This window comes from Herpailurus yagouaroundi, unplaced genomic scaffold, assembly GCF_014898765.1.
Source record: "Herpailurus yagouaroundi ecotype Mexico unplaced genomic scaffold, PumYag 100, whole genome shotgun sequence".
Classification (NCBI taxonomy): Eukaryota; Metazoa; Chordata; class Mammalia; order Carnivora; family Felidae; genus Herpailurus; species Herpailurus yagouaroundi.
In genome coordinates, this window is record NW_024412391.1 from 18023776 (window position 1) to 18039254 (window position 15479).

General features: G+C 48.8%; 2 protein-coding genes across 2 annotated transcripts in view; one reads left to right on the forward strand and one right to left on the reverse strand.

The window, feature by feature from the left end:
- Nucleotides 1-15479, reverse strand: part of SND1 (staphylococcal nuclease and tudor domain containing 1) — a 426272-nt gene that overhangs the window by 42235 nt on the left and 368558 nt on the right. The window lies entirely within an intron of this gene.
- The window catches only part of LRRC4 (leucine rich repeat containing 4), a 3209-nt gene continuing 2924 nt past the window's right edge, over nucleotides 15195-15479 (forward strand). Inside the window, exon 1 of the mRNA XM_040473047.1 lies at nucleotides 15195-15447. Coding sequence (XP_040328981.1) covers nucleotides 15195-15447 — 253 coding nt within the window. The remainder of the gene's footprint in view (nucleotides 15448-15479) is intronic.

Here is a 15479-nt window from a genome sequence, read left to right on the forward strand (position 1 = left end):
AACTCCACCCCTTGGGTCTGAACCTTGAAGTTGCATGCTCCGCCCCAGCCCCTCTCTTGCACGCACGTCGCTCACCGGGACCAGGGCCCGGCACCGCTCTGGAGCAGCAGTCTGACTTTTAGGGCCTTTGCTCGTCTAGTTCACCTCTCTTCGAGCTTTGGGGTTCTTCTGCTTCTCCTGCCATGGGGTTCCAAGACTGATGCTTTCCCCCTTAAAGTCCCATTGCATAACAGCAAGCCTAATCAGTTAACCAAAAGTTGCCGGATTACAGTCGATACGCTTTCAGGATCACAGAGAAGGGATGCTGGCAGCGAGGAGACAGGCAAATGCTAGTCTGACCTTTGAAAAGGGGAAAAAGGATCAGGGCAAAGAAAAGGAAAAACGGTGAATTCAAGAACCACAGGTAACAAAGCTTACAGTCTGTCCTGGACCAAATCCCAGAACCAGTTGTTGAGATGTGGCTTGTGAGCTCTTAAAAAGCACTGATCTTTAAGAGATGACACGTTCAGAAACATAAGTGATACTAACCTCATAAGATGAGGGGTCTATCATGAGCCTGCTTTTCCCAGGGAACTGAATTATTTTAAGTGGGTGACAGGGCATAAAACAATAACCGGTTATTCCTCAACTCTTCTGATTAAATTAAGGAGGAAGTTTTGGTTTAGTGCTAACCTGTCTTTAACAAAAAGAGGGCACACCTCAGGCTCAGAGCCAGGCGGGCACATAGGCTTTAGCCAGAATTCAGTAACACTGTTCTGTGTTCTTACTCTTTGTATATATGTTTAAGGTTTCCTTTCATCTATGGTGAGTGACACATTTCCATTTAAGGAGGTTTCCTTTAAAATGACTAATACCAGAAAAAAATAAAGAGATTTAAAGAAAAGTATTAAGGAAATAATAGTATGGGGGTACCTGGATTTGGTGACATGACATAAATGGTATAAAAATACCTGAAGTTTGGGAGACACTGTTGTGAAATGAATACAGGTAGGCAATACCAGGGAAGGAACCACTCAGTGGCATTAGGGCTGCTCACTGATTGCCCACCCAGTGGTCATTTCCCCTTCTCCTTGCTGGCAACTAACTGCCTTATCATTTTCTTCTTGTGACATCTGTAGGTGCCTCAGGAAAATGCTGAATCTAAGTTATTTTTTTATGGCCATGGACTTCTCTGGCAGGGAGGGAGGGAAGTCTATGGACCCCTTCAAAGAACAGATTCCAATATTCAGGATTGGAAAGGAAGCCAATTATACCAAAAGTTATTAAAATATTTTTTAAAAGCTACCAAAATCAGGATATAGTAAATACGTGTGCTTTATTAACACACTAAACAACAAGATCAAACAAAAGGTCTAAAAATTATAATATCTATCTACCTACCTACCTATTTTCTATTTTAGATAGAAAGAGCGCAAGCAGGGGAAAGTGGCAGAGGTGGGGAGAGAGAATCTTAAGCAGGCTCTAAGCCCAGCATGGAGCCTGACGCAAGGCTTGATCCCACAATGCCAGGATCGTGACCTGAGCAGAAATCCAGCGTTGGATGCTCAACCGACTGAGGCACTCAGGCGCCCCTAAAAATTGTAATTTTAAAGCAATGATAAGGGTGAACAATATTTTGGAATTCCTGCTACTATTATGATGTGATAGGAAAATATCTGATTTTCATTGGTGATAAAGTCATAGATACACTAGCTTTACTATGACTTGTTACTTACGTTCACGTTGAAAGGAAATGCTAAGTTTGAGGTAGAGGTTAATAATAAAGATGTAATTTTCTTCCCATCCAAATTCACGGACCCCATGGGAGTATACCTCAGTGGTAGAGCATCTGACTGCAAATTCATGGACACTATGTATGCCTGGTCTCAGCCAGTCACACAAGGGTTTAGAAGCGTCATCCAGGCCCCTGGGTGGCTCTGGGTTAAGCATCTGACTTTGACTCAGGTCGTGATCTCACAGTTTGTGAGTAATAGCCCTGCACTGGGCTTACTGCTTTCAGCTCAGAGCCCGCTTCAGATCCTCTGTCCCCCTCTCCCTCTACCCCTCCTCTGCTTGTGTGCTCTCTCTCTCTCTCTCAGAATAAATAAATAAATAAATAAATAAATAAATAAATAAATATATATATTTTTTTTAAAGATTAGAAACAGTAAAAAGAAGTGTCATCCAAATCTGGATAATAAAATAAAAGAAGTCATGCGAGGAAGGATGTTTTGTTTTTAAAAAGAGGAGGAATAAAATAAAAACCTGTGTTTCCCTTGCCTTTGGAGATTGGTATGTGAGCATGTAATGCCTGGAGCTATGGCAACCATTTTGCAGCCAAGAAAGAAACTTGCGGTCATGCTGACAGAATGGCACATCAGAAAAGATGGAAAGAACCAAGGTGTCCATTCTGACCTGGGGCCACATGTCAGTCAAACCTACCCTGGAGCTGCCCTACTTTGGGATCGACTTTTTATAGCCCATCTCTCTTTTTTTCAGCCTCTTGGGCTCCTCAGTGGAGAGCAGGAGAGCGATGTAATGTGCACTGACAAGATCAAGGCCACAGGAACTGCTGATGACAGGACAGCTCTTAGTAGAGGAAGTCACCCAGAGCCTTGGCTTAGAGCTTTATTCTGGATGCAACGACTCGGGTGGCCAGGGTTCAGGAAGTCTGTCTAGAAAAGACAGCACAGGTGATCCAACATAGCTGTGAAGGGACAATTAGCAAGTCTAGGTTTCTAGGTTCTTAAGTGATTTCTGATCCAAATATCAGGGATGTTCCCACTCCAGTTCTTTACGAGAGATTCTTTCTCTTTTTTTCCCCAGCAGTCTATAAGTCTGTATCTGCCTCTAGTTTCCAATTTATCATTGCATGAATTTCTCAATGCGTAGCCGTAAATCTGATAGAAAGCTTGGAGAAGACATCAGACAGACCCTATAATCTCTGCTAATCCTGTAATCGGGAGCTAAACCCAAGACACAAGTGGATTTGCAAAATAAGGATTTCAGAAACTCAGGTGGCATTAGCAGGCCACAGACACAAAAGTACCCAATAACTGAAGGAGACCCATCAATGCACAAACAGGCACATTCCTTCTACTCCATGTGAACTATGTGGAAAAAGGACTGAATGGGGGAAAGGCTGAGGATGAGAGCAAAGCCGTTCTTTCTTGAAGGTTCTCTTAACTCTAAGTTTTGGGAATAGGATTGAGAGAAGGAATAAAAGGTGGGGCAACAGAGGAGAAAGGGAAGACAAGCCTCCTTCTTTATTCTAAATGCTTTTATTACCTTTTGGGGGCAAAAACAATGAGTGACTTCAGCAAGGTGAGAGTAAGGAAGGGAAAGTTTTTTAAAAATAAGCATGTTGCATATACACGGGGCCCACGCAGAGAATTCCTTGGTCACCGGCTTTCATAATTTCTGCTCATCTGACCTGAGGCAGGGAGGGGAGAGAACAAAGGGCTCTAGGAGAGAGGCAGGGCTGCATTTGTCTCCAAAGCCCATTTCTTCAAAAGCTTCCTTGTCCCTTTGCGGATGGGGCTTCAATACTCTTCCTGCGCTACACATCAGGGCGGCAAAGCTCCTGGACCGCACTGAGCGGAGAAGTGGGTAACACACAAGCCACAGGTGCCACTGGCTCAAGTGTGGGAGCAGAGCACTGGAGATGGGAGCTGGGTTTGGGAAAAATGCTCCTCCCGCTGAACGGAGGTATCTCCCCGGGTTTACTTCTCCGAGTATCCACATAAGATGGTACGGAGTCCGTGGGTGAGGACTTGAGTGGGGCAACGCCTGCTCCTTTTGGGGGGCAAACATTCCTCAGGGGAGGCTAAGTACAGGCCAGTGCAGGACACGCTACTCTGCTGGTTTCTGGGCCCCAGACACAGTCTTTCTCAGCTCCACAGCCCTTCTAGATGCTTTTAAAACCAAAAAAGGATTTATCTGGTTACACTGCCCTATCTAACGGATACTTTTTACAAAGTACTGGAATGTTTAGTACAGGTACATAATTTACGATAGACTAAAAAATGGGCAACTATTTTTCATATCTTTGTCCAAAGTGTTGGACCTTGGGCCCTTGATTGATATACTTGAAATAATTAGGGCAAATGAGATATAAAGGGGGTTTTAGCCTTGGCAAAGGAGACATGAACAGAGGAACCCAGCAAGGCCGAAATGAGGGGGCAGGGAGAACTGGGGTCACCTCTGAGATGGGCTACATGAGCCAAAATTCAGCCAATCTCCTGGCTTCTCTAAGACACAGCTTAACATGGAGAAGTTTCGGGGGGGTCAAAGACTAAGACATTCCTCCTCTGCCTCCCCTGCCAGCGCTACTGTGCTCCAGGCTCACATGTGAGGCTTTAGAAAAATTCAATACTTACTTAATTCTTCCTCTTCCTAGAAAACAGTATTTAATGAGAACGGTCTCGTTCACCTAAGCAAGTGAGTCAAGGTTATGTGTCTGGAAGACTCATTAATAACAAATAACATTCTTAAAGAGGCAGAATCGGGTGGAGGCAGGAGCTGGCGGGGAGCCAACTCCCTGAGCGGCACTGAAAATGGGGTAAGGTTGTTGACGGTGGTGCTGAAGGCCAGAGAGGGGCCTGGCCTATCAGAGTAGGAGCCCGTCTTGGTCTCAAGTTGGTAAAGAAGTCTACCCTGCAGCTGCCAGATACACGGGAGCAGAGGGTCTTATTCCTGCCCCTTTGCAGACATAGGAGCAGAAGACCGCTTTCATCGGCTAGGAAATTGAGAAGGCTCAGGCCAACAAAGCGTCCTGCTGGCTGAGAGACGGACGGACCAGGGCAGCACGGTGGTGGACAGTCTGTATCTTCCTATCTGAGGTTTCCGCCAGAGAATTAGAATGCCCCCAATTTGTTGGTTGCGTGGTCTTGTCACATTCGTCTCTCTCTCACGTACTGTCTCGTGGGCACACGCGTGGCTTGAAATAGATCCCATGGACGGGTACGTGGAGGCAGACTGCCAGAAGCCACGGCACGAGGGGCGAAGGCGAAGTTGCTCCGTGTACCTGCGACGCCAAGATGGCCTCCTCTTGGGGAGGGATCCCACAGGCTGGGTGCCAGCTCCAAAGCACCACCAAGTTGCTAGGCCAGAGAGGCCAGTGGGGGGTGGGGTGGGGCAGGCAGCCCTTCTCCAGCCCAGAGACGACTCACTTACACAAAGAATCCTTTCAGAGTTACTGGCTGGCAGGGCTCCTAACAGACTCTTCTCCCCCCGTGGCTTGTGCGCCGAATACAGATCCAGCAGCCTCGCCGGACCGCCACACAGACTGGCCCTAGTCACCAAGAAAGTGACACAGAACGAGGGCTCCTCCCAGCAAGGTGCCAGTGTCCACATATCACGACAGGAGGCTTCCAGATCCTAAGCTGGCAGCCCCACCAAAGTTGCCCTCATCAGAAGCAGCGCTATTTCAGTCTCGTGTCCTTCAGAGAAGTAGTTTAAAGTAGACCAACGCGACAGGTTCCTGAGAGCACGCCGCCTGGCACTCCTGGCTGGTGGCGAGGCAAAACCTGAAAGGTGGGGATTCGTGGCCAGGGGGTGATATTCTGGCATCACGAAGCTTAAGTTTCAAGGGAGTCATGTTGCTTCTGTGTATAAACAGACAAATCTACCTATCAGTTCGGGCCAAACCCAGAACAGAGAGAGAAAACAAGTGTAAGAGAGAGAATGTGAATGTGAGAGGGCCAACTGACCAACCAATCGAGGAATTCTAACTCTTTCTAAATTTGTGAGAGGAGTGGAGGGTGCTAGGATCCATACTTCATGTTCATCTACCCCCAATTCCTCTAGACATAAAGGTGACTCCCACTGGAGACACGGGCACATAGGACGCCACTTAAAAACATGGACCAAGAACAGGCTGGGGGCTGGGGAGACCTAACTCCTGGAGAGGCTTGCATCAGAATGAGAGAGGGATGCAGCGTCCAGGAACCTGGGTGTCAGCCAACCCCTATTAGTCGTTTGATGACTCACGGGGAAGCCAGGGGTGTGAGCTCCTGGCTGGTCTCCTGGTGCTCCCAGTCTGCACTCCCCTCCACTTCTGCGGGTAAAGAGCCTGTCCTGCTCAGGGATCTGGTGGGGTGAGGACGGTCACAACGGCAACTGAGAGACAAAAGCCCGTATTTCCATTAGGGTCCCTCCAATTCTATCTCTGAAGCTCCTTAGATGAGATCAAATGAACCCACGTTACTAGGCCAGTACTGGATGGTGAACCAGTAAGGCCACGCCAACCAGAACCGGGAAAACTCTAGCCAGAGCTGAAGCTGGCAGCACGGAACTGAAAACAATGAACAAGTTGCGCGAGGCAGCTTGACGGCTGCAGATGCTGACCCACAAAGAAACCGAACGACAGATGGAGCGGGCCGGCAGAGAGGAGGCAGTGGCAAAATGGCACTGGCTCTGCAAACCGAGGGGATCATCGCAGTGGCTTGTGATGGCACAAGGGACTCAAGAAAGTGCTGAAAAGGACACAACAGGTTTTAAGCTAAACTGAACAGATTAAAACACAGGAAAAGTTCCAACCTGAGCTTTTCCAATTCTCTAATTCCGTTCTCAAATTCAGTCAGAAATTCCGTCGGGTGAGCATCAAGAAGTATATTCTTCTCTTGTTCACACTCTCTAAACTTTAAGTTTTCCCCCTCATGGAGCAGTGAGCGGCTCCGTCAGGGGCTCTAGAATATTCCCAGGAGGATAGATCAAAGCCACGGGACCATAAAAAAAACCTCTGTGACACACCCATAGTTGAGGAAAATGGAGTCACGACAGGAAGAAATATGTTCCCCCAGGGCCAAAGGGAAAGGAAGTCAGTGACAAAGCTGGAGAGGGACCCAGGTGGCTGAGGCTCCCAGTCAGGCTCCCCACTCAGCTGTTTGCTTTGTCTTCGCCCTGAGTGTTTTAAATTAAGAGTTTGTCGATGGAATTGCTTGTTCTTTAGTCATGCAGAATTTGGGGACTGACAGCTAATAGAGATGAGGACCCTGGACAGAAGCGCTGGGCTCCTCTCATTGCCCAGCTGGATGCCTCCCGACTGTGCTCTAGCTCAGGCACTCAGTGGGATATTTATAGCTGCCTTTAAATTTACCCAGCTCTCCATAAAGCGAGGTAATGGGGCGCCCTTTACTGCTGCTAGTGGTGATTGTCCTAACATTCTTTAATTAGCAAAAAGCGTTGGCACAGCCACTTTCAAAGCATTTGATCTTACTGTCCTGGTGTTCCCTATTTCAGGCTCAACAGCCCCCACTCCCTTTGGAGAAAATGCACTTTAGCAAATTTGAAAGTGACAGGAATATGCGTGCCTGAGCACAGTGAAGTGTATCTGTGCACCCATACTCACTCTTCGGCTCAGTCCTCACGTACCACAACTGCCAAGAAAACTCTCCCTCTCAGCTCTTATTCACATGGGCCGAAGAATATTCCTGTTTCCTCTGAAATAATGTACTACTATGACGGAGGCAGAAGATGGGAAGGGCCTCTGCTTTCATGGGGATGTGTAATAAACAAGCGAACAAACACGTAAACAAGGTGATTCCAGATCAGGTGAAACAAGATAAGAATATAAAACCAGAAACGTGACTGTGAGTGGTAGGACTAGGTTAGACAAGGTAGTCATGGAAAGTCTCTCAGAAGAAACGTGCTCTGGAAGGAGTTAACCACCTAAAGAACAGGGGAAGAACATTCCAGGTAGAGGAGAGAGAGTGAGCAAACACCCTAAAGGATAGAACCAGCTTAGCCTATTCCAAGGGAAGAATGAAGAGCTGTACAGCTGAAGCGTAGGGAATGAGGAAGATGATAAACAAGAGGGTAGAGGTGCAGGCAAGGCAATGACCGTGTAGGGCCTGGGGTCTACGGTAAGCAGTTTGGTTATCATTTGAATCAGGAAGGGAAGACCCGGGGCATTTTCAGCAAATCGGTAACAATTTGATAGGCTGTCACAAAGATCAATTTGGCACCTACGGAGAATACACTGGAGAAGGCAAGAGGAAAAAATCTATGCCTTTAATAGGTTCATTTCTTAGATCTGAAGGAATGTTCTATGGTCATATGTTTACATTGGGGGAAACCAAGTAGAGGGTACACCAGAACTATTTTTGACCTGTAAATCAAAAAACTATCTCCAAGTTAAAAGAAAAAATTAACTGGTAAAAACAACAAAAATCATCTTGTTATCTTTCATGTAGAATTACAAGGTCTAAATAAGATCTGATACCAAGAACAGGTAAGTCCTGGAGGGCGGGGGAGAAAAAAAAGGATTGTCTCAATAACTGACTTTGGATACAATATTTTGTTTCTACACTAGTTTCCATGTTGGAAAATAATAGCTGCTGCTGTTACAGTGAGCTAAGATTGACTGTTTGCCCTTACTTCCTTCTAGTCCAATAATACCACACAGTAAATGTAGTTATGAATCCCACTCTACATATGAAGAATCTGAGCCTTAAAGAAGTAACTTCTATACGCAGTGTGCAAGAGGCAGAACAGGATTTGAACCCAGGCCTCTCACTCCAGAATACTTTCACAACCATCACTACAATGCCCACTAGCACACGCACAAGCACACATACATCCGCTGCCTCCCCCCATGCCCTAATGTACCTTGTGGGATTCAGTTTGGGAGAAAAAAATCGTTTGGGCTTCTCGCAACCAAAATATGAATAAATGCATACACCCATGGCGCGTTTGTCTGTGGAAAGGTTAACTGCAGGCATGGACCTGATGAAGGATCAAATTTATGGCAGCAATACTCGAAAGGCCATTCTGCATATAGTTCCCAGTCCCATGTCTGTATCTGCGGGACTCCGATCTGCTCTCTTAATCTCCAATGAGCAGGAAGCTCAAGATTACAGGTGAAACACATTTTTGTAATAATGTCAAAAGGTACTTCCACCATTACTGGTAAATGCTTAAATTCGTTCTAAGATCTTTGGGATAAAATCTAGAGGCCGTGTAAAGGAAGAGTGAGCAAATTACCAAGAAAAGGAATCATGAGAAGCAAAAAGAACGTAACAGGATGCAGACTCCTCAGGTTTGTCTAGTCAGCCTGCCCCCTCCAGTTGGCTCATGTGTTATGTCCTAACTGTTGAGCTGACTGAGGGGGGACTCCCTCCCTTCCCAGTGGCTGTACAGATCGTAGTCTGCTCCTCTGTCCCTCAAGCACAGGTATGTGGAGGAGTCACCTGCTGGTTGTCAGACGTGCCCTTCCCTTTCTCTTCCTCTTTTGAAAAAAATGTTCATTTATTTTGAGACAGAGAGAAAGAGAGAGCCCGCACGCAAGCAGGGGAGGGAGAGAGCGGGATCCCAAGCAGGCCCCTCACCATCAGCGCCGAGCCTGATGTAGGGTGCAATCTCTCGAACTGTGAGATCATGACCTGAGCTGAAATCAAGAGTCAGACGCTTAAGCCACTGAGCCACTCAGGCACCCCTACCTTTCTCTTCCTCTCAAGTGGCACATGGCAGTGATTTAAAATTTGGGCACTAGACAGATCTGAGATTGAAACCTGGCTCTGTCACTATAGTAAGCTGGATGAGCCTCAGAAAGAGATATCCACATCCTAACCCCCGGACTTGCGAGTATCACCCTATTCGGAAAAAGGGTCTTTGCAGATATGATTAAGTTAAGGATCCTGTGATGAGATCACCCTGGATTACCTAGATCGGCTGTAAATCCAACAAGTGTCCTTGTAAGTCACAAAGAGGAGACCGACGGAAGAGGAGTCAACATGACCACACAGGCAGAGACTGAAGTGATGCGGCCACAAGTCAAGGAATGCGACAGTCACCAGAAGCTGGAAGAGGCAAGGAACAGATTCTCCCCTAGGGCCCTTGGAGGGATCATGGCCTTGCCAGATTTTGCAATTTTAGCCTCTAGAACTGCGAGAGAATAAATTTCTGATGTTAAGCCACTGAATGTGTGGTAATTTGTTATGACAGCCTCAAGAAACTGCTACAGTCACTTACTAGTTCTGTGATCCTAAGAAAGCTTCTTAAATTCATCGGCAAAATAGAGAACACAATGGCACCCACCACACCTTACGTGTGAGGATTAAATGTGTGAGAACAGTGCCAAGTACCTACGAACTCCCAAGGAGATGCTGCTGGCATCATTACGCTTACCGCTATCCAAAGGGAATTAAACAGAAGGACAGAACACAAGAACCTATCATGGGCCAGTGTACCTGCAGAGGTGAACATTTCTAACGCTTCTGGTCTGTTTGAACACACAGGAGACTGTGGTTAAAACAGGCACCAAACCACCTTCTCTAAAAGAGGAGGCCATGGGGGGTGTGTGTGGGGGGGCGTTGGGAGGTTTCTCCCTTCACTCAGGCCTGGCAGCCCACAAAGAAATCGTAAGCCCCGGTAAACTAGCCTCTGGAGAGGGAAAGTCCCTACTATTTTATAGTTTCTTCTGCCCTTCTCATTAAGCATCTTGTTCTTTGCTCAGGTTTTTGCAAATTGCTCTGGATGGGACCTGTAGAGAAAGTGCTTTTCTGTGCACTTCCTTCTTATTTCCTTAAGGAACAGAGTTCTTGGGGGAAAAGAACAGTGGATTCTGAGGGCACCTGGAAGAGTAGGTAATTCTAGATCAACTGTGTCACCTTGAATCACTGGGCTCAAGGAATAAAATCCATTTCCGTCACAACTATGGGTAGTAATAGCATACCCACAGCTTCACTAAAGGAGCAGTCGAGAAAAACATTATTATTATTATTATTATTTATTATTACTATCACAATGGTGACTTTATCCACTAAACAGAAATTTCATGACCTACTGACCCTGAAGGGGTATTTGCATACACGGGTGGGAGTGAGAGATGCAAACGCAGGAGGGCGCGGGTAGACAACATGTGTTCATTGCCTTGGGTAGGAGGAGGTGACTATTTCCATACAGACTGTTTCTTACACTATTTTGTTATTGCTAATTCACCAATCAACTGATGTCTTTCCTTCTCTTTGTGGAGGATGATTTCCATGCTATTTTTTTTCTTTTCCTTTCTTCTTGTTTCCCAAATACCTTCTCCTCCTGTCTGCTCTTGCTCGGTTCCTCACTCACATGGAAGAATAAAAAGTATAAACATGGAAAAAGTGCTTAAGTAGGGTTGGCAGCCCAACAGTATTGAAAACAGGAACCAGGGTTTCAGAGCATATGTGATCTTTCTACCACTGAGGGACCTACCTTAAGGGGCCCAAAAGCCTATCGGGGGCCAAAGTAGTACCCTGCCGAAGACTGCTCACTCCTGGCAAACCCTATGAGGCATTATGGACATCTAGTGGCTGTTCAAGATAATGCCTCAGGGATCCACGTCAGGGTGGGGAGTAGTCTGCTCTGGGATTTACCAGGAGCCCAATTATCCTGGCTGAGTGAGGTAGTCCAGGGTCCTCTTAGAGTCAGTCCCCTGAATGACCATTTCTTTCATTTCTTATTAGGATTCCAAAGTCACTCAGAATGGCAGACTGGCTCTAGTGAAGACCTATCTTTGTCCCAGTCCAACAAGGTCTAAGGATACCACCTGCACATAAGACGACAGAAGACAGGTGTTCGGAAAAATCTTCAAGCCCCAGGCTTAAATGCCAAAACACCGTCGTCCTGATTGAGGGAAGGAACTCAGAAATGACAGACTCTGGTAATAGTCGTGTGGCTTTACGTAAGTCACTAAGCGTCTCTGAACTTGATTAATGATATTAGTGGGAGGTTGAGTCCAGCTGATCTCCAAGGTATCTTTAATATTCTGTGATCTATGAGCCTTTTCAGTAGCTCGGAAGACAAAGTGCGATCTACTCTGCTCTGGCAATGTAGATCTCTAAGTTAAACTAAAGGAAGCGTTCTCTTCAACTTTGTGGCTCATTTCCAAGACTTGGCTACTATCCCAATGGATCAACTTTCTCCACAGAGCTATGTATCTGAGAAGAGGTGGGAATCAGGGACTATGAGAGCCGGAAAGAGCTGGAAGGAACATTCTAGTCTATTTTCTTAAACTGTTTAGAGCTGGTTTAAGATCTGTCACATTGTCTAGTCAGTGGCAGAAAAACCAGAACTCAGGTCTCCCAATCTCAGGGCAGGTACCACGTTGCTGACAAGGGCCTTGCCTCATCACTTCATGACACCAGTCTCTCTCTGAAACCACAAGTGGAAACATTCTCGACTCAGTGTTTCTTCCTTCTCTTCCTCTCACAGTTTAAGCACTCTTCTCTTCGTTTCCTGGTTGCACCATTCCAAATCAAGGAAGCTGTCGGAACCAGGGCCACGAAGAGGAACAGGCGATGGCTAAATGATACGCAGGTCACAGGATTAGAGGTTTCAGCGCCACTAACAGTTCAGAAGGGCCATGTGCTGCCATGGCCCCACAGCCTCCTCAGTCTAGTCTGTAGCTTCTATGGTGCTCGCTCAGCTCAGCGGGCCTACAGAGGGCAAAGCAGCCCCGTCTAGAACTCCAACACCAAGCCTGGCATGTTCGTGTTCATCCATCACTCGCAAATATTTCCTGGGAGACAACCTCCTTACTCAGTACTGGTTTGATCCGAGGTAGCCCACCCTTCCATCCACCGACACAGTATGGGGGCATAACCTTTCGTTTGCAGTGCCTGGAGTGAACAGATGGGGCCTGAGTTTGCCTACACTGGCAGGAAACCAGTCTGGGCAGACCCCTCTTTTGCCTGAGGAGGTAGGGGCAGCCATGTACTCCAGGGTGCTATCAGACTGTGGCCAGGGTGTCCTCTGGCGTGCTACCGGCCCAATGCCAGCTGTGGCCAGGAGAGGAACCTCCCACCAATAAGCTTCTGATTCTCCTCCACAGATCCCTATCAGGATAGGTTTACATTCCCTGGATCTCTAAGGGGGGAGGCTGCTGCTGATGTACAGATGAAGCTTTAGTAAAGAGAGCAAAAGGAGCCACTCAAGAGCCCAGATAAAGCCTGGTATCAGGGTTGATCTACCTCCATTTCTCTCATTCTTTCTCTTGCTTAGTTATTGTGAGTAAACAAGTTAAAGAATGTATTTTCTCAGCCCCTCCTCTCCCACCCTTCGTTCTATTTCTCTCATATAGCCTTGACTGAACTTTTTAATACAGTCCTTCCCCCAACTTTGCTTCTGCCATTTACTCTCTGCAGTGCAGACACAATGGACATTTCCGTTAGCGATGAAAACACTGGGCTCAGGGTAAGGAGACCAGACTGAAATGTTGGCTCTGTTGCTTTGTGGACGTACCACCTTGAACGTGTTATTTGCCTGCCTGTGCTCAGTACCTCCATCTGCAAAATGGAGACAACTCTGGCAATTACTTCACTTGATAAACAAAGACTGAACGAGGACAGATCCAGACAGACATCTTTATGTCTATAGCCGTCCATCCAAGCATCTATGCTTAGTATGGTAGAGCAGTAGTAGATAAGCATCCTAGTAAATGACTTTTGAAGTACATGAGTGAAACCTGAATTCTCATCCACTGGGAGCAAACTGGGGAATCACTTCCATGCTCAAGTTCCTACACATCTGCCCTCTCCCAGTGTTCACATCTTGGCTCCGCCATTTACTACGTAATTTTAAGGCAGCATATGAACGACTAAAGTTGTTATTTGACTGCAAATGCATGATCAAAAGGTCTTGGTAAACAATGGGGAATCCAGCTTTCCTACAACAGAACTGTTTCCAGGAATTCAAGAACTCCTTGCCCAGGTTACTGGGTAGCAGGCAATCCTGAGATATGAGCGTGGATGAACTCAGAGCTGAGAAATCCAGGACTTCCTCATTCTTCAGGATTAGCCCACAAGCAGGTGATAGGGGTTTAACAAGCAAGCTTGCCCAGGTGGAGGGGTGGGGGCACACGGAGAAGAGTCTGGAGGCAGCGCCTGAAAAGAAGCAATATTGAGCCAATGCCATATTCTACAGGCTTCCCAGGGCTTAGCCACAGATGGCTCCACCCCCACAAAGCAGAGAAAAGGGCAGTCTTTTTCGGGGGTGGGAAAAGGCTGACCTAGTCCTGTTCTCCTACACTGGGCTGTCAGATGCCCCAGGGTCTCTTCGCCACAAGGCGAAGCAGGTTGCTACGCAGTTCTCACTGAGACCCAGCAACACAGAACAGCTAGTGAAGCCCTTGGGCGGAAGATTTAAGACCCACCTTTCTCAAGGCTTGGGGAAGAGAAAGGGCGACACTGGGCTGCCAAGAGTGAGAAGCGGTGGCCGCCGCTCGTGAATGAACGAGTTCTCCCCTGGTTTCTGGTAGTTCACCTCAATCTTGCCTGCCGGCTGCTGTGCTGTCCCGGGTCGTCATTCCCCGGGGTCCCCACACTTGGCCTTTCCTTCCACCATTTGCCCTCCCTGCAGCCCTCATTAAGAAAACTACCATTTAAAAGTTAAAACCGAGGAAGGGTGAGAAAATTGCGAGGGCGGGGGGGGGGGGGGGGCGCGGGGCGAATGTGCATCTGTGCGGCAGCGCGGGGCGGCCCGCGGAGCCCAGGCTCTCGGTCTTCTGGCTCCAAGAGGCCCCAGCCGCCCCCGCGTCCCCACCGTGCATCTCCGAACTCCGCGTATGCTGCCCGGGCCGCGCGCGGCCAGGCGCCCCGTCAGCAGTCGGCGGGGGTGAGGATGACGCGGAACGGGCGGGAGGCCGGCCAACTGCAGCAACCCTGCCACGCCACCCGCTTCCCGGCCCCGGAGCCCACCGCGTCCGGAGCCGGAGGGGGCCCGGCGCCCGGGGGCGGGGCGGGGCACGGACCGCGGTCTCTCCCGCAGCAGCCCCGCCGCTCCAGCCTATCAGCGGCCACCCGGCGGCTCCCTCGGCTGGACCAAAATAGCTGCGAACGCCTGCGACTTGCGCGCGGCCCCTCACTTGACGCTCACTCCGGCTCGTTCGCCCGCTCCGCTCCCCTCGCCTAAAGGGGGCGGGGAGGAAGCGCCGGGGAGGGGGGTGGGGGGTGGGGGAGAGAGAGGAAGGAGGAAGGAAGGAAGGGAGGAAGGAAGGAAGGAAGGGAGGAAGGAAGGAAGGAAGGAAGGAAGGAAGGGAGGGAGGGAGGGAGGGAGTCGGACGGAGGCGCGGAGCTCGGGGCTGCGCGGCGCGGCGCTGGAAGGCGCCGGCGTTAACCCCTCGAGGGCAGGCAGCGGAGGGGGAGCGGTGTTAATACATAAGAGCACTGCATCACGCTAATCTTCTCCCCAGAACAGTATGCGTCAGCAGTACATTCACGTTCTGACTGAAGGACAAAAGGATGAGAGAGCAGTCTGCGTGGCTGCTGCCTGCAACACCGCGAGCCCGGCGCGAGGAGGAGACGGTGGGCGCCGAGCGCAGGGGCCCCGCTGCTGCTGCTGCTGCTGCCGCCGCCGCTAGCCAGCGCGGACCATGTTCTCGGGCTCCGGAGCGTTCCCCGCAGCCGCGACCCCCGCTGCTCACGCCACCGCCGGCGCTCGGGCCGCTGCAGCAGTCCGCGGGCGACGCAGCCACTGAAAGCGCCGCGAGCCAAAGCCCGGAACTCGCTCCCTCCGCACAAAGCCAG